Source organism: Capsicum annuum, chromosome 11, assembly GCF_002878395.1.
Source record: "Capsicum annuum cultivar UCD-10X-F1 chromosome 11, UCD10Xv1.1, whole genome shotgun sequence".
Taxonomy (NCBI): domain Eukaryota; kingdom Viridiplantae; phylum Streptophyta; class Magnoliopsida; order Solanales; family Solanaceae; genus Capsicum; species Capsicum annuum.
This window is the reverse complement of record NC_061121.1, coordinates 27,039,734-27,067,126: the sequence shown is the minus strand read 5'-3', so window position 1 is coordinate 27,067,126 and position 27,393 is coordinate 27,039,734. Positions and strand designations below refer to the sequence as shown.

General features: G+C 34.0%; 1 protein-coding gene across 1 annotated transcript; it reads right to left on the bottom strand.

Moving 5' to 3' along the window:
- Window positions 1-1,675: 1,675 nt before the first annotated feature.
- LOC107848439 (low affinity sulfate transporter 3) lies at window positions 1,676-23,815 on the bottom strand. Its single transcript, XM_016693211.2, has 12 exons — window positions 23,177-23,815; window positions 23,042-23,090; window positions 22,736-22,943; window positions 22,285-22,456; window positions 22,133-22,201; window positions 20,734-20,964; window positions 15,351-15,477; window positions 4,410-4,696; window positions 3,240-3,433; window positions 2,598-2,689; window positions 2,395-2,471; window positions 1,676-2,106 (listed from the first exon to the last, which is right to left on the bottom strand). The coding sequence occupies exons 1-12, from the start codon at window positions 23,618-23,620 to the stop codon at window positions 1,963-1,965; spliced, it is 2,094 nt and encodes a 697-aa protein (XP_016548697.1). The 5' UTR covers window positions 23,621-23,815; the 3' UTR covers window positions 1,676-1,962.
- Between the last annotated feature and the right edge of the window lie 3,578 nt (window positions 23,816-27,393).

Here is a 27,393-nt window from a genome sequence, read left to right as displayed (position 1 = left end):
GTAACAACAATAACAATAATGGTCACGAAGAAGAAGAAGATGATGATAATGAAGTAGAAGATGATGAATAAAGCAGTAGCAATAATGAACAATAAAAAATTGCTAAGAGAGAGAAAACAATAACGGATGAGAAGAGAGAGAAACACATATTTTTTCCTTCCATTTTCTGTTATATTAGGTTAACATTTGGATCAAAGTGTAAATTTAAAAACTTGTGAGCTATTCTCAAATTTTTCCAACTTTCTTAATCCATAATAAAGTAATTGTAACCTACACTCAATTATTAAGACTTGAGTCACCTACACCTCATTTTGAAACTCTTTGTCACTTTTAACTAAATGCCCTAGGATTCTTCTTCTTCTTCTTTTTTCTTGAATTTCTAGGCTAAATCTCTATTTATAGAGATACTCCCCCAGATCAAAGAGGAAAGAAAACACACACATGTTTCTACTTGAATAAGGACAAGCGATGACTTCTTCTTTTTACATAGAAAATAGAATTATGGGTTCTAGTATAATATGGGCACGGTAGGACCCATGAAATTAATTACTGAGGCTCCTTATTATGGAAATAATTCAAAATATCTGTTTGAAATATTCTTACTATAATAAATTATAAATTATTTCACTAAAAACTCGTAATTGCGCTCCTCTATTTTTATTTTATAATTTCCCATTAAACGCTTATGTAATTTTTCATGTTAAGATTACAGATACTAATCAATAAATTAAATTATTGAATAATTTAAAATAATGATTAATTTTTTGTAAAGCAATACTTAACTTATTTCATATGTTGGATTCATAAATCCATCGGTTGGGCTTACACATGAAAACTTATAAGCTTCTCATAAAAGACGTATCATAAATCTCTACACCGAGATATGAATTCCATTGACGAACTTATTATTTCACCAATATATGTTATTATCATCCAATCTACCATGAATATTAACCAATCTCAGACCTTTTAATAAATCAAAACGATAAATAATATATACAGATCATAATAGTTATATCTGGATTGAGAATATAAGTACATTTAACAGTTTAGAGAATATGTTTTTATCAGTCAATCCAAAACAACTATCTCTAGTCGGTCCCATTCAATGTATACAAAATGCACTAGCACGAGAAGTTAGAACTATACCGTTCTCGTAGTCAAGATAAATTACATATAATTTAGTGCTACAATCATTCTGATGGTTTGTGCAGATTACCTTCTACGACTGTGAACTATAACTTTAACTTGTAAGAATCGATGATGTAATCTTCTGTATATAATCCAAACTCTATAAACGAAATCATCTACTATATACGTTGAGTACACATATATAACAACGATCTATTTAATATAATGATTTATTGAACTGAATAATAAATAAAGAAATAATTATTCAATAAATAATACTACATCAAAATTGCACGATTTATAGTATATCCTAACATTATTAGTGTTGGAATCTTGGAACCAACCTCTCAAATGAGGAGGTAAGGAAGTTTTTATTATTCGCTTTCCCAGGTCACCCGAATAGGAAACACAGGTTCGCTTTTATTGGGCATGCGAAAAGCTAGCTAAAATACCAAAGAGTGCTAAATGGCCATTAAACATACGTAACTCTTTTATTGGGCATTAAATTGTAGACCAACCAATGTATGTGAAATTCACTCACATATATTAAAAATTGACACTTTAAACTTACACATATATGTTATAACGTAACATAACAAATAACAATGTTCAATTCAAGCCAGATTGAAACTCACAACTTAATTCATTCTTACGGTGATAGGAACAATGATATTATTAGCTCCTTTTATTGCCCCCTTGAATATATACATACACAACGAGAATCAATTACTGATTGTACGAGAATCAATTATTGATTGTTTCACCATTGAAAACATCAACTTCAAAGACAAATATGTGGTATTCTAATAACGGCAGATCAAGCAAGAACTTTCAAATAGGAAGCATGTTCTTACTAGTCAAACATGCCTCGATGGCTTCTCCAATAGTCAAAAAGATCCTCCCTTCAATTTTCTTCAAAAAGTTGGCCAACTTTAATTTGTGGATCACATGCCACCTTGGGTTTGCTAGTGCCAACTGCAAAACAAAAATAAATAGAGAAAATGGAAAAATAATATACTTTCATTAAGTAATTTATTAATTAGATAATTGAAAACAGAAGATTCTGAATGCTATTCGAAATTCAAAAAAACTATATGGAAGGGCTATTCAACGACTCAAAAAAGTCATTTTCGCTCATGAAAAGTAAAATCGAAGCAAATTAGGTTCAATATGAGAGTCCTTTTAAAGTATTACTTTTTGTTTTCTCTTTTTTTTTTCATGAATAAGACGACATATAATTTAAGCGGATTAGTTAATAGTCACCTGCATTCCATTTGATTCAAGCTCATTCTGCAGTTCTTCAAGAGAAGCTATGCTGGATGTGTCAATGTTAAGCAAATCTACATCCATCAATATTTCAATGTCAATGAATATATAACAATGTCACAATTTTTTCAAGAATTATATATAGCTAAATGTGCCGATATAAATTACCCGAAACAAGCTTTAGCTTGGACAGTACTTACTTGACATGTCAAGAATAACTAATTTCACTCTATCTTGATCACCGTTTTCTACGACATCTTCATCGTGTTCTTTCAGTGCCAAGTTCAATATCCTATGTAATAAAAAACAACAGACGTCCAATAGACATAAGAGAAAAGGTATCAAAAGTATAATATACTCATGATAATAAAACTTGTTCGATTGCATAGTATGGGGAGTAGGGGTGTCAAATTAAAATACATGAAAATGTAAATTGCCCAATACGCTCAAGTGTTCTGGGATAACCCGCGTTATTCCATTTTTAAAAGTTTGGGCCAATTTAGGTAACCTGGATAGCCCAAATAATTTAAAAAATGTTTATCAAAATATTGTAAATAATTTTTTGGGGTTTGCTTAGGATATAACACTAGTTTGACCAATTTGGTAATTACAGAAATAATGAAGAAAAAAAACAAATTAATGAAAAATGACTTTGAATTGGACAGATTGAATTATAGCCTACTGTATTGAGTTATAGCCCATTGTTTAGCTCAATTTAACCGACACCCATCTTGACTAATTTTAGGCAGATTATATATATTATTCAATTCCGTCTAAATTTTATCCAACCTGCTTATTTGTCAGTCATATATAAGATGCTTATTTATAGTTTGAGGATATACCTTCCCCTAATGAAGTTTGCATTCGCAAAGCAAAGCAAAGCAGATTTGACTCTAACAATGAGAGCCCCAGGAGTTGTTGAAGCTATTGGATATTGTTCCACATCCCCAAACAAATCACTTCCTGGAAGTCTTCCTAGTTTTTCTGTCCCTGGCTGAACTGAGTTCAGAATAATCTTTGCAAATGATATACCTACCTGAAATGTTAAACATTCGAGATACACATATTAGCCGAAAACTAAAACATAGATACACATATGTATCAATCATCAACCAAACACATATTAATTCACAAATACATAAATACAAAAATTAGCTTTGAAACTAAAACATAGATGTGCGAACACACACACACATATATTATCAACCAAACATAGATACACATATCAACTTTGACATATATGCTGCTCAAGAAACTCAATGATTAATTTTCTCTGTCGATTTAATTCGTACATGTCTATCTAATTGCATTTGAGAATTAAATACAATCTTGAAGGAAAAAAAGGAGAGGGATGTGGGAGGGCAACGAGAGATGCGGGACAGAGGGGGAGAGATTTGCTATAAAATCCTAAGTATAGCTATGTTAGGTAATATTTTAAAACTATAGCTATGTATTACAAGTATTAGTATGTTTGCTTGGGTAAATAAATTTTCCTTAATTTTATACATAATAAAAAGAATGTTTTGATATTACTTATGTAGGATTTAATATAGAGAAAATACCCAATTACCCCCCTGAACTATACCCAAAAAGGCTATGACACACCTCAACTTAAAGGAGGTCCTGTTACTCCTAAACTAATTAAAAGTGGAATTTTGACACCCTTAGTACCTACGTGGCACATACGTGGCACACACGTGTGCCTACATGGATACTTCAGTGTGTTGTGCCATGTATGTGCCACGTAGGTGTCAAAATTTCACTTTTAATTAGTTCGGAGGTAATAGGACCTCCTTGTTGAGGTGTGTCATAACCTTTTTGAATATAGTTCAGGTGGGTAATTGGATATTACCTCTTTAATATATACATAAATAATTTAACTCTTAACTAGCTTCCAAACGATCCCTAAATGTATCATATTGTATATCAGACGCACACATAATACTTTTCCCTAAATACAAACATGTTAACAGTCAAGAAGAGGAATAAATGATAAAAAAGAAGTTACATACCGCAAGGAGGAGGCCAATCTCGACAGATACAAAAAGGACACCAAGAAATGCAGCAGCACAAGTAAGAAAATCCATCTTGTCAACTTTCCATATGTATTTAGCTTCACTTAAGTTGATGAGCCCAGGCAAAGCGGAGAGAATAATGGAAGCCAAAATGGCTACCGGTGTGAAGTACAATAGCCTAGTGAAAAATTCAAGTGATATTAGGACTGTTACAGCCATCACGATGTTGGACACTGCTGTTTCACAACCAGCACTGAAGTTCACTGCTGTTCTTGAGAATGACCCTGCATTTAGTATATTTTCAATCATAAGATTTATTCCATTCTCAACTATATATACTGAAAAAAATAAAAAAATAACAAAAGGTCCAAGCCTAATTTGTTTAATTTCGAAAGGTCAATTATATGACGAAAATCAGGCTTAGTAGAAGGACAGACCAGGCCGTAACACTTGGCAAAGTCAAGATGGGAGAATGCGGTCCGAAGCCCAAAAAATTTGGTGGGATCATCCTCAGTGAAAACTAAGGCAAATTGGCACATACCTGTATATCATGGCTCCGCGATCAGATAGACAACGGGACCTTTACCTAGGGAAGAAAATCTTTCATCTAGACATCATCGTGATGATTCTTGGGTAGGTTAACAGTCAATTTTGAGCCTCGCACCAATTTTCCCTCAATCAACCTCAAGCGAGACGTCACAACATAGGCACATGCTACTACATAGCTTTTTCGATACTAAGCGTACAATTATTTCACATTGATCTGACGTTTCAATATTTTTGGTCTATATAGGAGGCTCTTAGAAGTGTAGAAGACATCAAAAAAATCTCACAAAGCAATAAATTATTCTTTTAATCTTTTACTTAGAATTTCCACGTGGGGATTGGCTCAAAATCTTCCCCTAACTTGTATTCTCTTTTGAACAACCTGTATTTTTGTATAGGTCTGCCACCTTGGCCCTTCATCCTAGAAAGGGACTTGATCGATCTTAATTCGTTTACTTTTAATCCATTTGTACAAATTTTACTGTTAATTAAAATGATGTTTTTTGAACATTGATATATATGGTTTTATGGTAACCATGTAAAGTACCATTAACCAACAAAGAATGCACCTAAGGAGACCTCACCTTCTTAACCACATCAAGCAGTAGAGGAGGTGAGTCTCAAGTAACATATATTTACAATTCCATCAACTCTCTAGAAAAAAATAAGACCTTAAATGCAAAGAATCCTATTTATAAACTCCCTACTCCTATGTGCCTTCTTTTAAGTATTTAATATTTCTATCCTATATACTATCTCCTCTTTAATCTGCTTAGAAGTGTCATTAGCTTGTAATCTTCTATGCTGGAACAACTTCTAGTTTTTTGCTCTCCAGATGTGGTAAATTGTACACCAAACATAGTTTCTACCACATCTTTCTTGAATTTAGGCCAATATTTCTTCTGAATATCCTATAACACCTATCATAGATTTCCCTGATGAGTCTGGACATTTGTCCACAACATAAGATCCTCATTTATCTCCTTAAACCATGATCACCACATGCCATGGCTATGCTACTGCAGTCCAAATAAGTTTTGCAGTATTCAACTTTGGTTGTGTCCCAATCAGCTGCAGATAACTACATGTAATGGAGTAAGAGCCATTTCCAGTTAGGTTGTACACATTTCCAGTATACCAAGCTTTCATCATTTAAAGAAGTCAATTTCCTCCAGTCCCAACTACTATCTTGAGGTGCTTTGTGATCTCAAAATTTATACCAACTTTTATATACACACCATGCACCCATCTCATCCAAAGAAAAGATTTATCTACCACCAATTGCCAAACAACATTTCCTATAGTTGTAGTATTCCTGAGTCTACAATCTTTGATATTAAGGTCTTCTTGATTTCTTGGAACATAAAATTTCTCCCATGATACTACGCATGTCTTCCTTTTCTCTTCAGTAGTTCCCCATACATACTCTCTATTTTTTTCTATCAATTTTCTTTAGGACACTTTGAGGAAGGATGAAAATGGATCCCCAGAAACTAAGTATTGAGAATAAAACAACATTCAACACATGTAGTCTGCCTGCATAGGACAATTTCCTGGCATATCCTGTTGTTATACTAATGGTTATTTTGTCCATCAGATATTGGCATTCAAGTTTACTCCATTTCTTGGATTTCAATGGCAATCCTAAGTACCTAATAGGGAATTCTCCTACTACAAATCCAGTGCTTGCCAATAAATTAAGTTTGACTTGGTCTATAACTCCAGTAGTAAACATACTAGATTTATCTAAGTTAGATTCCAACCCAATTGTTGCACTAAAGTGATCCAGTGCCTCCTTTGTTGCACTAAAGTGATCCAGTGCCTCCTTACTCTATTCACAACTGCCTCTTCACCTTTGTAAAATACTATTAAATTATCAAAAAAAATTAAATGAGTCACTTTGTACCTTGGCACATAGGATAGAACGTGAATTCAGGCACCATGCTCAGACAATGAAATGTTCTTAACAAATATTCCATTACTAGGATGAAAAGCAAAGGAGAAGCCGGTTCCCCTTTGGACTTGAAAGAATTTATGCCCCTCACCATTCAATTTGACAATGTACTTAAAAGTAGTAAACATGTCATTAACAACTTGATAAACCTCTAAGGAAAACCATATCCATTTAAAACTTACACCCTTCGGGGATCAATCTTCATTCAATGCCTAGTGATGTCTTTCTTCCATAATGCCCAAGTAAATCATGGCATATAAGCAAATTATGCATCATGGATCTACCTTGCACAGGCTTTTAATGATGGACTTGTTTATCAAGAAGAGCAAGAAGAGTAGGGTCGGAGAGGGTCGACCCAGGATTAATTAGGGTGGTTTGACGCTAGTTAGTGCACTGTAGATCGGGGAGAAGATGGAAGGAATGGGGGTGTAGGAGTGTTGGGGGGACGTATATGTTATGCGGGATAAGGCTGCCAACTGCATCAAGAAGATGTCTAGAGAGGTGTTGGGTGTTTTGAGGGGTTGGGCAGGTCTGTATAAGGGGGACTGGTGATGGAATGAAGAAGTTAAGAAGAAAGTAGAGATTAAGAAGGAGGCGTATGTTAAGTTGGGTGAGAGTAAAAATAAAGAGGAGAAGTGGGTGAATAGAGAGGTTTACAAAGTAGCAAGGAAAGAGGCTAAGTTAGCAGTTATGGCTGCTAAGACAGCAGCTTTTGAGAGCTTGTATACGGGGTTAGAGGAGAAAGGCGGGAAAAAAAGTTGTATAGGCTTTCTAAGGTTAGGGAGAGGAAGGGTCGTGACCTCGATCAAGTAAAGTACATTAAGGGGGAGGATGGTAGAGTTTAGGTGGAGGATGTTCACATTAAGAAGATATGGCAGGAGTATTTTCATAAACTTCTAAACAAGGAGGGGGACAGAGGCATTATGTTAGGGAAGCTGGAGCTCTCAAAGGAGAGCCATGATTTCAGTTACGGTAGACGTTTTAAGGTTGAGGAGGTCGGAGAGGCTATTCGTAGGATGCAGAGAGGTAGGGCGACGGGGCCTGACGAGATTTTGATGGATTTTTGGAAGTATACTGGTGGGGCAGGTTTAAGGTGGTTGACTAATTTGTTTAACGTCATTTTCAAGACTGCGAGAATTCCTGAGGCTTGGAGATGGAGTACGATGATTCCGCTATATAAAAACAAGGGTGATATTCAGAGTTGCAACAACTATAGGGGTATTAAGCTGTTGAGTCACACTATGAAGATTTAGGAAAGGGTGGTTGAGTGGAGATTGAGGAGGGTCGTGTCCATTTTGGAGAATCAGTTTGGTTTTATGCCTGGTCGCTTGAAGATAGAAGCAATCCACCTAGTGAGAAAATTGGTGGAGCAGTATAGGGAAAGGAAGAGGAATTTGCACATGGTGTTCATCGACCTGGAGAAGGCGTACGACAAAGTCCCTAGGGAGGTTCTTTGGATATTTTTGGAGGTGAGTAGAGTTCTGGTGGCGTACATCAGAGCTATTAAGGACATGTACGATGAAGGGAAGACTCGAGTGAGGACGATAGGAGGAGACTTAAGGCATTTTTCGGTCGAGACAAGTTTGCATCAAGGATCGACTCTTAGCCCGTTCTTTTTTGTGTTGGTGATGGGCGTGTTGACGCAGAGTATTCAAGGAGAGGTGCCTTGGTGTATTTTATTTGTGGATGTAGTGTTGATTGATGAGACACGAGGAGGTGTGAATGAGAAATTGGAGGTTTGAAGGTAAACCCTTGAATCTATGGGGTTCAGGTTGAGTAGGTCCAAGACAGAGTATTTGGAGTGCAAGTTTAGTGACTTGAGTCAGGAGGATGAAGTGGTGGTGAGGTTGGATTCCCAGGATGTTTGTAAGAGGGATAGTTTTAAGTATTTGGGGTCTATGATTCAGGAGAATGATGAGATTGACGAGGATGTCTCTAAACGTATTGGAGCAAGTTGGATGAAGTAGAGGCTCGCCTCGGGAGTGTTGTGTGATAAGAAGGTGCCCCTTAAGCTTAAATGAAAATTCTACAAAGTGGTAGTTCATCTGGCTATACTGTACAGAGCGAAGTGTTGGCCAGTCAAGAACTCCCACATTCAAAGATTGAAGGTGGCGAAAATGAGAATATTGCATTGGATGTGTGGACTTACTAGAGGGGATAAAGTTAGGAATGAGACTATCCGGGAGAAGGTGGGAGTGGCTTTGGTGGAGGACAAGATGCGAGAAGGAAGGTTGAGATGGTTTGGGCATGCAATGAGGAGGGGAACGAATGCCCCAGTTCAGAGGTATGAGAGGCTAGCTTTGGATGGATTCAGGAGAAGTAGAGGTAGGCTGAAAAAATACTGAAGGGAGGTGATTAGACGTGACATGGAGCAACTACAGCTTACTGAGGACATGACCCTAGACAGGAAGGTGTGGAGGTCGTGGATTAGGGTAGAAGGCTAGTGTGAGTATGTGGCTTGTGGCAAGGTGGTAGGAGAGAGCTTGTGTAGCCGGGTTAGTAATCCTAGGATCGTGTCCATGAGTAGGAGCCTCTAGTCAGGAGAGTTTGGGTGTGGCGGGTGGCTTTGGTCTGTGAGTGTATGTTACTACTAGGTGGATGTCCTCTTTCTTATTTCTTATTTTGAATTGCTAGTATTTCTCTTATTTCATATTTCTCTGATATTTATTTTATGTTTATTTTTATTATTTTTTTCATATTTCATTTATGCCATCCATCCTGTTTCATGTTTCATTACGACCTTGGTGTACTATTCTCTGTCTTGAGCTGGGGGTCTATCGGAAACAACCTTTCTACTTCTTCGGAGGTAGCGGTATGGACTGCGTACATTTTACCCTCCCAAGACCTCACTTTGTGGGAATACACTGGGACTATTGTTGCTGTTGTTGGATCTACCTTGCACAAAGGCAGCCTGATTATCTGTAACTATATGGACTATTGCTTCCTTCAACCTACTGCAAATCAATTTAGGTATGCATTTGTATAGGATATTACAACAAGAAAAAGGACTATATTGGCCAGCATTCTCAGGATACTCCACATTAATAATTAGAGCAATGTTTGTGGCATTCAATTGTCTAAGGATCTTACCATTCCTAAAAAAAATCTAGAACTGCTTCTATTACATCTCCTCTATTTAATTCCCACGTATCTTTGAAAAAGCACTACTATACCCATCACGCCCTTGGCTTTTAGCAATGGCAATACCGAACAAAGCTTTCTTGACATCCTTCTGAGTGAAATCTTTCCCTGCTGCATGATGTATTTATTAGCTTGTACTCTACCAGTTTTCATTTTTCCTAATAGATTCTCATAGTAGTCCATAAAGTTGTAGTAACAGCAAACTCCAATTACCCTTGATCATTCCTAACTACAGTTACTGCATGCTTCAACCTCCTATGTTGAATGACTACATAAAAGTAGCCGTTGTTATCATCACCTAGTTTCACCTAATTTACTGTACTCCTTTGTTGTAGGTATATTTTTGATAAATAAGAAAACTTTCTGAAATTCAAATACTTAGCCCTCCTTTTGAAAATCTGCATTAAGTGTTGTTTTGCTACTTTTAAGTCTACTCTAGCCTCCTCATTCTCCACCTTTATATTATGCTAAGAGTTTAGCCTTCTTAAGTCTACCTTAAGCTTCTTAATGTTACCTTATCAAAAAAAGTCTACCTTAAGCTTCTTTAGTTTCTAAAGTACCCGATACATCTTGTAACCTTCAACTTTGCCTTGCTATCTTGCCTTATCAATGCTGTGAAATAGAGGATGCCGACTCTAGTTATAACAGGACTGAAATGGTTTTAACCCATCCCTTCTCTCCCCTGTTACTACTACCTTTGCTGGGTAATGATTATTGATTTCTTTAGGCAAGAAAGCAACCTTGCTATTTGGCATATCATCCAACCAACTACTATTGATAAAAGCCCATTCAATTTTAAAGAACAATCTATGCTCTCCATGCTTATAATTCCAAGTATATCTACCTTCTTGATATGGCAATTCTAGAAATTCACATTCTTCTAAATAAGTTGCAAAGTCATTTATCTCAACCCAAGTTACTATATTTCCTCCTATTCTATCTTTTGCTTTTAGCACTGAGTTGAAATCACTTAATATCAACCAAGGCAAGTGTAATGAATGACTCAGAATTTTCATTTCATCCTATAACTTTTTCATTTCCTTCCTTAAATTATGTGCATAGACATAGCTGATCACAAATGTCTTCTGTAAGGTTATATGAGTGACCTTACATATGATCATTTGTGTAGACTACTAAGATATGCAAATCCAAGCTACCCAAATTATAATGACACCATGGATCTACCTTGCACAAAGGCAGCCTGATTATCTGCAACTATATGGACTACTGCTTCCTTCGAGCTACTACAAGTCAATTTAGGTATGCATTTGTATAGGATATTACAACCAGAAATAGAACTATATTGGACAACATTCTCAGGATACTCCACATTAGGAATTAGAGCGATGTTTATGTCATTCAATTGTCTAATGATTTTGCTATTCCTTAGAAAAAATCCAAAACTGCTTTTGTTACATCTCCTCCATTTAATTCCCAGGTATCTTTGAAAAATGCACTACCATACCCATCAGGCCCTGGGCTTTTAGTATTGACAATACTGAACAAAGCTTTCGTGACATCCTCCTGAGTGAAATATTTCAACAGACTAACCTGGTGCATGGTAGTAAAGACATTGCCCTGCTACATGATGTATTTATTAGCCTGTACTCTACCAGTTTTCTTTTTTCCCAATAGATTCTCATAGTAGTCCGTAAAAGTTGTAGCAACATCAAACTACAGTTACTCCTGATCATTACTAATTTGAGTTACTACATGCTTCAACCTCTTATGTTTAATGACCGTATAAAAGTAGTTGTTGTTATCATCACCTAGTTTCACCAAATTTATCTTATTCCCTTTTTGTAGGTATATTTCTACTAAATAAGAAGACTTTCTGAAATCCAAATACTTAGCCCTTTTCTCCTTTTGAAAATCTGCATTAAGAGGGTCTAAGTAAGTGTTGTTGTGCTATTTTCAAGGCTACTCTAGCCTCCTTATTCTCCACCACTACATTTCTTGCTAAGAGTTTAGCCTTCTAAAATCTACCTTGAGCTTCTTTAGTTTCTGAACTACCTGATATATCTTGCATCCTTCAACTTTATCTTGCTACCTTTCCTTATCAATGCTGCAAAATGGAGGATGCTGACTCTAGTTGTCACAGTACTGAAATGGTTTTGCCCTATCCCTTCTCTCCTCTGTCACTACCACCTTAGCTGGGCAGTGATTATTGATTTCTTTAGGAAAGAAAACAACCTTTCTATTTGGCATATCATCCAACCAACTACCATTGATAAAAGCCCAGTCAATTTTAGAGAACATTCTATTCTCTCCAGGCTTATCATTCCAAGTGTATCTACCTTCTTAATATGGCAATTCTAGAAATTCACATTCTCCTAAAAACGTTGCAAAGTCTCTTGTCTCAACCCAATTACTAGATTTCCTCCCATTTTATCTTCTGTTTTTAGCACTGAAATGAAATCACCTAACCTAATATCAACCAAGGCAAGTGTAATGAATGACTCAGAGTATGCATTTCATCCTATAACTTTTTTATTTACTACCTTATATTATATGCATATACATAGCTGACCACAAATATCTTTTGTAAGGTTATACGAGTGACCTTACATGTAATCATTTGTGCAGACTTACTAAGTTCTGTAAATCCAAGCTACCCAAATTACAGTGACACTCCAAATTTATGACATACATCCCATTAAAGAGCTTATTAGTTATATCCTCAATCTTACTACTCTGATTTTTGTCTCCAATAATCCTACCAGACCTACTCTTTCCTCATTGCAAATGAGTTTTATCACCTTCTGCTTATTAGGGGCATTCAAACCCTAACATTCCAACTAGGAATGCCCTCAATCCCCCATATTTGTATGAGCCTGACTTATATCTTCCCCTTCACCATTTACTTTCTCCACTTCACTATCTGAATGAGTGAGAGCTTGGAATTTGTTAACCATCACTGTTGTGTGCTACTTCATTTGCCTTTGACTAGCTTAGCTGGAGTAATCCGACTTTCCTGTGTCCTATTTTGTGCATTCAAAATTGTTGCTCCTGTACTTCTCTGTTCTTTACTTGTGTCATTTCCTTCTCTCTTGGTTCCTACTGCATAAATTGCATCTGACAAGGATCAATTTGTTGTTTTCCGAGTATACAAAATCTGTATTTCGGCACAATAACTTCAACACAAGTTTAAGTATAAAATAAGAACACTTGTGAAGTTACGCAACACCTTCAACACAAGATCAAAATGACCTTTCAAAGAAGGGTGTTTTCAGAAATTTTATAGAAAAATAGATGAAGCAGAAAAGGCCAAGTCCTCCGACTTCACAGAGTCCTTAAGGAAATAATTCCCCTCCAGTACCCGAGGTTGAGGAATTTTCCTTCCAGAATAAAATGGCCTAACAATTCGACTGTAGTGGTACCTCAAAAAATCGGATTCTCTTCGAACTAGCTCAACCATTAGATGATCACACAGATTATTTCAAAAAACAAGACGTGTTTTAATGTAGGAAAAATTTCGTTCCAAAACCTGTGGAAAAAATGCAGCTTTATATAGCCATTAAGTGCCCCTTTCGAAAGATGGCAATGGTTCATCGAAAAGGTGTATCTTTTCTCAATAGTCATGTCTATCCATTCGAAACAGTGTATCTTTTCCGAACAACCACAACCATCCAAACAGTCACACCTTTTCTCCGAAGGCTTGTGTCCCTCCATTTTCCATTCACACTTTTAATCTTGAACCCAACACAACTTGCTTCTACACTATAGTTTCAACTACTTGTCTATCCTTTACACCTTGAACCCTTTTTCTTTCTACATTGTTCCTCTGAGTGACCATATTTCTTACTGTGCTTACATAATACTGGCCTCCAGTCATAGGTAACCTTTTGTTCCACAATATTCTCATTTTCATTCTTGAACATGATTAACTCAAGAATTGTAAAATCTAACTCGACTTCAACAAGTAATCGAGCATAGTTTAGGCTAACCTTCTTCTCTGTACTCTGATCCACCATTACTGGTTTTCCAACCAAACTCCCAATCTTACTCAATCCCTTCTTACTCTGGTCCTTGAAGTCAAAACCAGACAATCTTATCCAAATTGGTACAATATGAACCTCATCTCTAGTGAATTCTATTTCAAGGCTCCAAGCCTTCACTATGAATGACTTGTTATCAAAATGGAACATACACCCTTGCACAACCTCATTTTGTTCCTCTGCAGTGTCAAAACACACAAGGACTAATCCATTTTTCACCATATTTTGTTTATGCCATGTTTAGTCCATATTCTTTAAATGAATCCATTTTCCACCTCAAAGGGGGGATAAGCACCCAACACATAACACACTGTTGCATTTTTCCACAAGTTGATCTCTGATTCAATGTCATCATAGTCAATTTCTAGTATAGGAGACTCACCTTTCTTCTTTAGAGCTACATACTCAAGCTTAAAGCCCACATTCAAAGTTTTCGAAATGTAAAAATTGTCCCAAACTGAGCTCTTCTTCTCCACTTCTTCTTCCTCCACTAGGTCAGCCCATGATTTCAAATTACTTGTGCCTGAATAGGTAGTCGTACTGGCTGAGTGTGCTTGATCAGATCATGCCATTGCCTAACTGTCTCCTGCACCTCAAAGCTTTGCTTTTGCATTTATCGAAGTTAATTGTAAACATCGATTCTCAGATTTCTGTGTAGCTGAAATTGATACCGTTTCATTGGATTTGGATCCACTGGTACTCGATTCCGACGCCATTGTTGCCTCCAGTGCAAGCTTAGTCCCCTTTCAAGCTATGTGATGTGCATTTTGAGCTTCTGTAGCCATTATTGTCTTCACAGAAGTAACGCGAGCTCTCTTGCCCATGACAGATGCACGGTAGCTTAACATACACCGAGCGAAGCCGTTTTCCTTTTAGCTTGGCGATATCTATGGTTGATTAACATATATTATCACCCCAATAGATCTATTATTTAACCATGTTATAACTAATATAATTTAATATGATGTAAACGTTCAGTGCAACTAAAAATTTCCCTTAATTGTTTACCGTCCTGTAGTCGATTTGGTAGGACGGAATGTGCCAAACTTCTACTAAAGTGGTGTAAATGGTCAAGTTGAGGTTAAAAGTACTATTTATAATTTACTTACCTTATTTCTGGCAATTTCTTTCATTTTTTCAGCTATACGGTCAATTATTATTTCACTGAAGTTGCCTCGAGTCAAAGTTGCATAGGTTACAAGTTGAAAGCAATTTCATACTAAAAGAACTTCAAGAAATTTTAAAAAATATCATGGAAGATAGAAACATGTTATCTGGAAATATAACAAAAAGACTCACCAGTTGCAACATAACTAGAAGTTAATGATCCTGTAATGTTCATAACACCCATAGCCAGCATTTCCTTGTTTCCATCAAGACGGTACCCTTTCATAGTTGCAAAAGATCGCCCAACCGCAATAGCTTCCTGTCCGTACGTTGAACATAAGATTTTTTTTTTTTTAAGCAACTAGGAAAACTAAAGTGCATTTGTTCTTTATTTTATGTTACAACCACTTATAGCCTGTTGATGAAACTTATTTTTCTCAAAATGTGTTTATTTTTTCTCAAAAGAATGAGGTATAATTTGACCAAGATTTTGAAAGAAAATAAGTGTTTTTTGAGATCAGAAAAATAGTTTTTAAGCTAAAAAAAGTAGTTTCTCCTAAAAAAAAGTAATTTTGAAAAGTACTTTTAAAAAATACACAAACAATTTTCAAAAGTTTGGTCAAACACTAATTACTATTCAAAAATGTTTTTTAAGTTTATTTACCAAATACAAACTTCTTCTCATCAAAAGTACTTTTTTGAAAATACTTCTGGAAAAACACTTTTAAAAATAAGTTGATTTTAGAAGTTTAACCAAACAAGCTATAATCAGTCCTATTATAAGTAAATGTCACAATATTTATTTTTAGGGAAAGGATCACATTTATTCCTCAACTTTGAAAAATTGGTTAAACATATTCTTCGTCAAATTTTGAGGCTAAATTTAACCTCATTATCATACTTTGGGGTCAAATTTATCCCTTTACTTTGGAAAATTGGTTAAATGTATCCTTCGTGATACTTTGAAGCCAAATTACTCTCGATGTCATGTTTTAGGGTCAAATTTACCGTCGTTGTTAAGAAATTTTTCACATTACCCTTCCTTTAATAGAAAAGTCCAAATCGACATTAAATACTTTATTTTTTAAAAATAAAACAAACTCTAATCTAACTTGTCCAACTCGACTCGAACCACAAAATATACAAATAAATATAACCCTCCTCAGTTTTGTTGATTAAAATTTTTCGAACGACATGGAGCCACTAGATATTGATTAGCGCATAGCTCATGAATAATGGATCTGCATCAGTGCAAACACAAGTCAATACAACTCTTCCTAGGTTCATAGATCTGCATCAGTGCAGAGCTCATGAAAAATGATATTTAGTGGTCTAATGCAACAAATTAGGCCCATTGAATATTTCTCTTAACGCATGAGTTAAGATGTCTCATTATGTGTCAATCGTAACATCTCTTCTTTCTTATGTCTTTATATACAAGTTGCATCTACATAAATTTTTATCATGTCATTTACTTATAAAACATGTGCCCTGAATCTAGAATCTAGATGCAAATGAATTGCATACAAAAATTTAAAATTTGAGCATAACTGGAATAGGAGCAGGGTTTATAATAGATCTAGAGATTTTCTCTAGTTCCATGCTTATGAGTTATTTCCATTGATTTTGCGTTTTGTTCATTTGAAAACAACCTACCAGAGCTACACGTTAAAAAAGAGGAATATTTGTTTGTTGAAAAAAATTGACCAACAAAACTGAGGGAAGATATATTTATTTGTGCATTTTTAGGGTTCGGATCAGGCGGATTAGATAGAGTGTGTTTTATCTTTTTAAAAATGGATCATTTAACATTGATTTGAGCTTTTCTATTAAGGAAGAATATATGTGAGAAATTTTCTTAACAACGAGGTAAATTTGGCTCCAAAATATGACATCGAGGGTAAATTTAACCAAAAATATGACGAAAGATATATTTATCCAATTTTTCAAACTAGAGGAGCATCAAAGTACGACAATAATGATAAATTTAACTCCAAAATATGACGAAGGATAAACTAATTTTTCAAACTAGAATAGTAAATTTGACCCTTTACCCTTATTTTTTTTTAGCTAAACAAAGTTTTAATCTTAGTTATTAAATGCACATTTTCTTTTATTTTATAACCATTTAATCAATCCGAATAGAGTCAGACTGATTAAAATATGTAACAAAATCTTGATATCATTAAAATATTTATTTTAAGAATTTTTACAAAGATGAAAATTCATCAATTTCATTCATTTACCGCTACGCCATCACCCACCATTATCAGTTATCACTCTTTTGTCGCGCACCATTATCAATTAATTACTATTACCTACAATCGTCACCCTCAGCCATGATATCATTATTGTCAATCACTACAATCGATCGTTACTTTCACTAATGTCCATTTACAGTTATCAACAACAACTACCACTATATCAACTACTATAATTAGCCAACATCATCCTATATCGATCATCGCCAGCAATCACCATCATCAATTATTTGAGCCAACCATATATAGGATAAAACCTTAAAGTCTAAGCTTTAGTTAGGGGCCTCATTTTGTACAAATAAAAGTAGTTACATAATTTTTATAAAAAAAAATAATACTACATTATTTCATTGGAAAGAAAAGATAACTTTTAGATTTTGATTTGATCAAAATAGACTAAAATTAGCTTCCCAATGTATTTCTATTATATATAAGTGTGAGTGAGCAGTCAGCTGACGGTTGTCATGCCTGCTTCCATCTAGCTGTTTGCTTCGTAATTTTACAATATCATTCTTAATTAATTATTACTCCCTCGTTTAAAAAAGAATAATCTGCTTTGACTTGACACAAAATTTAAGAAAATAAAGAAAATTTTTTAATCTTGTGGTTTTAAATTACAGTTGTGTCAAATGTACCAAAATACCCTTTAATCTTGTGGTCCTAAATATATCATATGGAAAGTTGAAACTAAAGTATTATCAAAAAAGAAAAGGGATTATTTTTTTTGAAACGGACTAAAAGAAAAGTAGGTCATTCTTTCTAAAACGGAAGGAGTATACGTTATTTATGTATTAGAAAATTAATAATATTTAATAAAAAATAAAATAAACATCTATGGCATGCCTGTTTCATCAGCTTCAACTGTAATTTTATTATATCACCCCTAATTAATTATTATAAGTCACCTAAGTATTAAAAAAATTAATAATATTTAATAAAAAAAGGTAAAATAGTCATATAATGATAAATTAACTATTAATGTTTTAAATTAATTTGACATCTTATATGAAGCCCACTTAATTTTTTTTCATAAGTATTTTTTATAGTAATTTTGTTATATCACTTCTAATTAGTTATTATGAGGCATTTATGACATGTCTGCTTCTCTACTTCAATCGTTATATTTGGTTGACTCTCAAAATTATATCAATGTCGCTTAAATTAGAATAGAATAAAAATATTATAAATCACAATAATTAAAAATTTAAATTATTTTTAAAATATAATTAATTATCAATGCCAAAAAAATTTGAACAAGGAGAGTATTATAAATTATAATAGCTAACAACTTAAAATATTAAATTAAGATGCCAAAAAAGTATTATAAATTGCAATAGCTAACAACTTAAAAAATCTAAAAATATATTAAAAATATAATTGATTATCTAAATTTTAATTTAATTATTTTATTTTTAGTTTTAACTTGTTATATATTTGAAAATTGTGTAAAAAATATTATAAATTAGAGTATTAATAATTTAAATTATTTGAAGATACATAAAAAAAATTTGGTTGACCCAAAATTTTATCAGTGCAACATAAATTGAGATATATTATTTAAAATTTTTGTGAAAAATAATATAAATCACAATAATACAACATTAATTGGGATACATTATTTGAAAATTTCATGAAAAATAATATAAATCACAATAATTATCAATTTAAAATATTTGAAAGATGTATAAAATGTTTGCTTGAATTTTCAAAATCTATCAATGTCATATAAATTGGGATAGAGGAATATTACTTGAAAATTACGAAAAAAGTCATATAAATCATAATATAATTAACAATTTAAAATATCTAAAACTATAAAACAAATTTGATTGTCTTTTTCAAATATTTCATCAGTGTCACATAAATTGAGACAAAAAAAGTAGCATATAGTATCTGAAAATCACGTAAAAATACTATAAATCAATAACTAATAACGTAACACATTTAAAAAAATTTATTGACTTTTCATTTTATCTTTTCATAAATTGAAATAAAAAAGTAACATATATTGATTCTGTGTTGATGCAGGCTTCATATCTAATCTAGTACATACAAAATTCGTGAAGAGATGTGACAAAGTAATTATTATTTTTTATTTTACTTTTTCTTTCAGTAAAAACTTGTGGAATACTTTTCACTTCATTTTTTTATTGTTACAATATTCATCCTTCTTTTTATATTATCAAAATACACACATCTTTATTCACTTTCTTTCTTCCTCAAATATATAGTTTTTTCTCGCAAATATCATTCCGGGAACAAATAAGAGCAAAATTGTGGTGGAGAAAAATTATTGATCAACTTTTTTTGGGATATTAAACTTATGAGGAAGTGTTTGAAGCAACCAATATTTATTTTCTAATCAAGTTATTGAATCATATGTTCTACCATTTCAATTTTTTTTATTCGGTGTTCGATACCCATATTGAAGTCTGACTAATTCAGATTCGTACTATTTCAATTCATTTCATGTAAAATTGTTTATATTGATATTATTGTTAAGTAGCATATATTTTTCATTTACTGTTTTATTAAAATTCAAATATGTCAAGTCAAAAATATGAATCAAGTAATTCAGTTCGATTACGTCAGCTAGATAATCTTACTTAAGATTAACAATGTCTCAAAAAAGTTTAAATGGATTAGGTACGATATCAATTGAAAAAAATTCATTAGATGAAATCAAGTATTAAACGATTATTCATAACTTTGCATTTCAAAAAGCTAAAAAAAAATAAATTTCCAATTTTTTTTAAGGCCTCTCATTGAAGTTCAATTTTAGATCATCAAAAGTATTAAGCTGCTTTGTCATTACTATATACCGCCAACCCCCATCATTCATTGCCATCATTAGCTATCACTATCATCTGCCTCAATTATATTCTTATCTATTGTTACCATCAACCTTAATTGTCACCGGCTATCAACACTAGAAAAAATAATTCTTCATAATTACTCATTTCGTCCCAATTTATGTGTTATCCTTTTTTTTTAATTCTTTTCCAAAATGAATGTAACCTAATTATAGTAATTTCTATAATTAAAAATAATTTAAATTTAAAATTTTCTTTTTACCATAATATAAAATCACACAAATATTCAAAAATTATTGTAAGACAACTAGTTTCAATTTTTTTTTCTTTCCCTTAAATACCGTGAAAGTCAAACACTGCCACATACTACTATAATATTTAAATATGTATTAAAATTCAGACTCTTAATCTTAATTAAACCAATCAATGTCTTTTATCTTTTAAACAAAAATAAAATCCTTGAATGTGTAATCGCATAACTAAATAACGAAAGCAACGTACTGTGAGGGCGACAAGTGCAACGATAAGCCCAATTTTGGCAGCTTCAGCAGTATGGGGACTATTAAACTGCAATTCGTGGACTGAACTTGGGTTCAATCCTCCAGTAATGTGCTTCACTATCTTAACTCCATGTTTATCTGCTCTTGTCAAGAACACAACTAGTGTTGACAGTATTACAGACAACAGTGGTGCCGTAGCAGCTAACCAGAATAGTTTCTTGTACTTTCTTGCCTGAAAGAAAATTCAATACGGTATGTTGGTGAAAAATCAGAAGTTTGGTTAAAGTAGTCCAATATACATGGTAGTCAATTCGAGCAGTGACGGACCCAGAATTTAAGGATAATTGATACTTAAAAAATTAAAAAAGTAAAAAATTGCCTCAACGAGGTTCAAATCTGGGATGCCCCTTCTAGTGGAGAACCTAAAGATCAGTTTAAATGTCAATAAACCCAGCCAACTTTTTGTTTTAGTCGGTATTTTTATATCCTTTACACTTATTTTTATATATTTTTTATGTAATTATACCTATTTCACATTGAATTTACTCGGTACCAAAACGCCCAAAAAATAATGTAGCTTCGCCCCTGCCCCTGAGCAAAGTCAAAATTCACTATTTATGGTTCTAAATTTGTCATCAAACCCATAGGAGTCCTTATATTATTTGGGTTCGCGATTAAATATTTATATATATTTAATATTTTTTTTAATATAAATACAAGATTTGAATAAAAATTACCAGTTTCTTCCAACTACCACAAGCTAATTCATTTTGGCAATCACAACTTTTGATATTATTTCTTCTTTTAGCATTCTTTTGTGGAGCATCTTTTTCTACAACTTTTAAGACTTACGCCAAGACTCACAAACTTTTCATTAATCCACTAAAGTTGACTTTTTACATTCAGCCTAGGATGGAAGAGAGTGATAGGTAAGATGATAGGCTGATTGAGAATTCAAATTTATGAGTTAATCTTTGTTGAGAATAGAATTAACTAGTATTAAAAACTTTTAGATGAGATGGGCTAGCAGCCAAAGGTTTTGAGATCCAATCTCACCGCTAACCTGTTATTAAAAAGAATTTTCACATGTTTGGCCATGAAAAAGAATTAGGTTCACATGTGAGGAGGCGTGTTGAGAATATAGCTAAATAATAAAATTATGTCCTCTCGTATAATTTAAACTTTTAGGTGAGATACCCACATGTTTCAATAATCTTTCCGATTTTTTTCATTGAACCTATTAAAATTTAAAAACTATCGCATTTACACCTACTATATGTTGTGAATTCTTTACATATGAATTTATATTCCGCATTTCCGCTTCAAAAATAGGGAGTGAAACTAAATTTATAAAGGATATTTTTGATTAAAAAAAAGTTATAAAGGATATAGTTTCTTGCCAGATAGTACTTGGTAGAAAGGATGAAGATCAGAAATGAACTCCCAATTATAAAGCTATAAGGATTCAACTGCCAAAAGCAAACATTGTAATTAGCTGACTTACCTAATATAGATTTTAATTAGAAGACAAAAAAATAACAAATTGATTTACAGTATGCATTGATTGGCATATAGAAGTTAAGACAGAGATGATATCTGTCTTGTTTGTAAAGTTTGCAATCCCAAGTAGTGATTTAAGCTGTTGTAATCCAATCACACAAGCAGCACCAGCCATGAAACCAACAATAGCAGCATGTGATAGAAAATCAACCAGAAATCCCAACCTGTAATTAATTAATATCTACGCAATTAGCACAAGTGGTGGAACGAGAATTTTTTCTAAGGGAGTTCAAAATATAACGAGGTAAACTCACGAAGAAACCAACGGGGTCCAACCTCGGCTGCATAAAAAATAATTTTGACCTTATATATATATATATATATAAAGTAATACTTTGAGGAAACTCCTTATGGTACCTTGGTTCCGCCCTTGATTCACAACAAACATTCATTGACTGATCTTAGTAAATTTTAAGATGAAACAGTGCAAATATTGAACTTACCTAAGTAGTCCAAAGGCAGCTTGAAAAATACCCGCGAAGAAGGTCACAGTAAGCACGAGCTTTCGATATGCAATTGGATTAGCAGTAGGATCTTCAAGTTTCGGAACCATTGAGGACAATAGTAGTGAAACAACAGCAACTGGTCCAATTGCTATCTCTCTTGAACTCCCCATCATAGCATAAATAAGCGGCGGAGTAACACTTGTGTCTGTTGAGGAATTGATGTACTAAATTGTTAGTTCGTTTTAGTCTAATTTGTAAAATGGAAATTTAAACCATAACTTGTAGTATAAGGATTTCACTTACATAGGCCATATTGAGGATCCAGTTTCGCGAGAGTCGCGTAGCCAATGCTCTGCTTAGTAATAACAAGATAGTAGATATGAACGAACAATGAAAAGATCAATGTTGAAACAGGACAAACTTAATTCAATAATGTACCTGAGGGATGCAAAGGCTTGCAAGAGTTAAGCCAGCCAAGATGTCCCTTTTTAGATTTTTCACATTATATTCTTTACACCAAGAAAGTGGAGGAAATATGACGTTGAGAATCGAAACTACTGCAGGAACAGGATGCTTTCCAAGGCATTGAATCTTGTTTTCAAGAGGACAGAGTACTGTTTTCTTGAATGAACTCTTCAGATTGGATAGCAGGCCTGGTGGTTCCGGCACATTTAGTACCCAATCGCACCTTCTCTCAGAAGCCACTGGTGTTTGAAGTGTTTGGGAGAACTGAGAAAGTTGTACTTTCTCTGTCTCACCGAAAGATTGAAGTGTTTGGGAGAACCCTTTGGTGTTTGATCCTTCAGATGATGGCTCAATGGTGCTTGGAAGAGTTGGTGCAAACTGTGAGGACTGTGTCTCACCTTCTCTTGCTACAGCCATTATCTTGTTTCTCTTTAGCCAAAACAAGTTGCTAAGGCCTCAAAGTGAATTGAAGGCCCTTGACAGAGCTGAAGTTTGTTCAAAGCATACCTTCAGCTATTTAAAAGGCTTCATCAGCTTTTTAACTTGGAAAATCAATTTTGTGACTGAAATTTATTCTAAAGAAAGTGCATAGTATCATAAAAGAAAAGTGTCTCACTGATTAAAAGCATATTTTTCTTTTTCTTTATATTTATTTACAAACAGCCATCCTTTTAGGGTGGATGTGTATCAGGCATTTAAGAACGCTTAATATATCGATTAGTCGGTTATTAATCATTATCAGTTCGATTATCGGGTTAACAATTTCTTAAATTATATAAATTGGGGATAGGGAAGGGGTATTTTAGAGGGGATTACAATGTGAGGAATTAAACCCTCACCAACAAAGTGGAAATTCATGTAGCCAACCAATTGAGCTACTAAGATTTTCCATCACGTGGTTAACACTTGTGATTACACATAAAAAATTTTCCTTACTCAAAATCACTTACATATAATATGATAAAACGGAATCTAATATGGTATTCCAAAAATTATCAAATAATTTGTGTCTGAAAATCAAAATTTATTAAATTGATATGATCTACCAGTTTAGAATGAGTACTAGCAATAACAACACACTGCACGCGAATTATATTATTTTGCACAACCTAAGCAGTAAAATGTAAGGAAATTATAAGATTTATCCTCAACTATTATCGGGTTATCGGTTATCCCATTAAGAAAAAGACCCTAAACTGTCTTGGAATTGATAACCCGATAAAAAATATAATCGAAACCATTATCAAATCGTTAAATCAATAATTTATTATCGATAAACCAATAGCTTTTTTCGATTCGAATTATCAAGTTTGGTTCAATTTTGAACAACTTATATGGTGAGAAATCGGTGCAATGGCATGTGGACGATTACAAATAAATTGCTCGAGCACGTGAGCGCCATAGCAAACATCACGACTATAAGAGGACTCACTTAGAGGAACCATGGCAAGAGAATTCATCCGATGAGATGAGAAAACTTCCATTTGTCACCACTAGTGACATGGAACAAAATGATAAACAGGAGACAAGTCTGTCAGGTCCCTCAGAATTGCGGACGAGCTCCTATAGAACAGAGCTAGGAGAATACTAACCAACCCACTAACAAATCAGGACATGTGGCATCCTCACAAAGGTAGAAATTTTTTACAGTGTTGCTGTTAGAATTCGATTGACTAAGTCCTAAGTTTTTACACTATAAATAGCTATCCTTATTCACCTATAAACTGATCTTGCCCTTCTACTCATACTCTGTTTCAATACGATATTAGTTGCTTGTTCGCTAAGCTTTCCTTACCTTTTTACATTATTCAATAGCTTTGTAGTTTACTTAAGTCTTGCTAGTAGAATGATCTTAGCTCTCGATGCATCCATTGATGTCTTCGGAATCTTAGCTCTCGGTGTATCCATTGATGTCCTCGGCTCGCTCTCGTTCATTTGTTTTATCTACTCATTATTGTCTTTGAATTAATTTTAGTTTCTCTTAACCATAATTGCTCTAGCCGCTAAAAATTGAATGTCAATGCTCTTACTCCATACAAATTCAGGTGTGCTAAATCCATGGTAAATTTTTTGGCACCCACTATGGGACTAGAGCAACTGTGTGGGTTTGATCTTATTTGTTCTTTGTTAGCTTGTTTGTTTTGTGTTCTTACAGATCTATGCTCGGACAGTGACCAATAATGAAGAGTAAACTGAAGGTATACTTGGTCCTCATGATCTATCAAAAACTCAACCCCCAGACACAACTAATTCTAGTGGTCAAATGACTCATCATGACGAAGATAGTCCACTTATCGACCTTGTAACGACCCAAAATCACCTTCCGGGACGTCACACGGTGCTTAAGGCTACGAGTAACCCCAAGCTAACCCTTTGAGCTTGTCACCACGTATAATGACTCATTTCTAAGAAGAAATATACAAAACACTGGCGCTGTCATATCAAATGAAAGGAAATATGAAGATAATTCTCGGTTCAAATGACCACAATACTGGAAATCTCAACGCAACCACAATCTGATAACTAGTCTGACAAAGCCTCTACTACTCCATGAACTAGAGAGTCATTAGGACAGGTCCCCAACTGACTCAAACTGGACTGAAAGTAATAACATAACCACTAAAATACTGGAATATCTGAAGATAGGCCCTCGAACCATGAGGACTCACCACTGGAGAAATGTAGATAAAGGTACTCGGGAATCACTGACGAGACTGGGACTGAGCACCTGAACCTACATTATAAGACAATGTAGCACATAGACATATATGTGGATCAATACTTGGGAATGTATTGAGTATATGGGGTGTATGCATTTATATAAAAATAGTACCAATACTCTTCAATCAAATCATGCATGCAATTAGGAATGGCTCACATGACTTGAATAAGTCAAAATGTAAAGCTCATAAATCTTGTAGAATGAAGAATGTAACACAAATCTTGTGAGTCATTATACTTTGGCTTTAAAATCTGTACTCTTCTCTTATTCTCAGTACTCATAGGCTGAAGGAAACTTTAAACAATACTTTCAACTATTGCATATATCTCATGGGGAGTAAAACTTCTTTAATACTCAATAACTTATAATTCTTTTGAACTCAAACACTTAGAACTCGGAATCATATAACTTTGGTTTGAAAACTGGTGATCAACTCGTATTAGTAGAGAAAACTACTTCCTTCTTTGGAAAATACTCAAACCAGTTCATTCATTTTAGAAAATATCTCATCTCAAAGCTTTAGGAAAAATATTCTATCTCAATGGAAAATACTTTAGTTTAGGGAGGTTCTCTTAACCGACATAAATCATGCGAGCTACATGGAGTCCAACGTCTTGTTCTCCTAAGAAAGAAACCTCATGTTGGGGAGAGGCGTCATACTCTTTCCAAGGAGTATAACCTCAAATCAGTGATCACTTATCTCGGCCTCGAGCCCAATCATCTCGGCCTCAGGCCCAAAATCTCAAACCTACGGTGGCACGTAGTTCTGGGGTAAGAAATCGTGGTAACTCACTCAACTCGGTGCTAAATACTACTCCCTTTAGTTTATCTCGCTCATCTCATGGAAATTCACTTTCAAAATAATCTCATGGTTCATAAGAACCCAACAATCAAACCCTATAATCTTATGAGGTAGAGTGGATTTCAAAACTCTATGACCATTAGGTCAAAACATTTCTTAATAATCTCAAAAACTCAAATCATGGGTGCTTATAGCACAAAAGTTTATAAAATTGCAAGTCTCAAGTAGGACTTAATGACCCATAATTCAATCTGAAGTTAAAAATCATCAAAATGCGTATTAGATAGTATATAGATTCATAAATCATATAGAAATCTGAAATTTATAGCAATTTAGCTCATAATCTCAACATACTTATATACTGCAATATCTCAAACATTTCAACTATTAACTTCTCAAGGATTAAAATCATGGGGTATAGACCCAGTTGTAATTTCTCATGAAAACATGTAAAAATCATGCCATTAGACTCTCAATTCATGGGGAAACATCAAAAGCTTGCAACCAATAACAATGGGTGAAAATCCCCAATTTAATTTTATGTAAAATCTCATAAATTGCAGAAAATTGTAGTTTAAATAAGCCTTTGGGCACAAGGGTGAAAGCATTACCCTTGTTCAAAACCCCACATACCTTAGACTATGAAATTGGATGAACAAGCTTGCT

Excerpts from the sequence above, each read along its gene's own strand:
- LOC107848439 (XM_016693211.2), bottom strand. The coding sequence starts at position 23,620 with ATGGCTGTAGCAAGAGAAGGTGAGACACAGTCCTCACAGTTTGCACCA. Across the intron at positions 22,944-23,041 it reads GGATCCTCAATATGGCCTAT|ACACAAGTGTTACTCCGCCG; the intron begins GTAAGTGAAATC and ends ATTCCTCAACAG. Across the intron at positions 22,202-22,284 it reads TATGCCAATCAATGCATACT|TTGAATCCTTATAGCTTTAT; the intron begins GTAAATCAATTT and ends TGCTTTTGGCAG.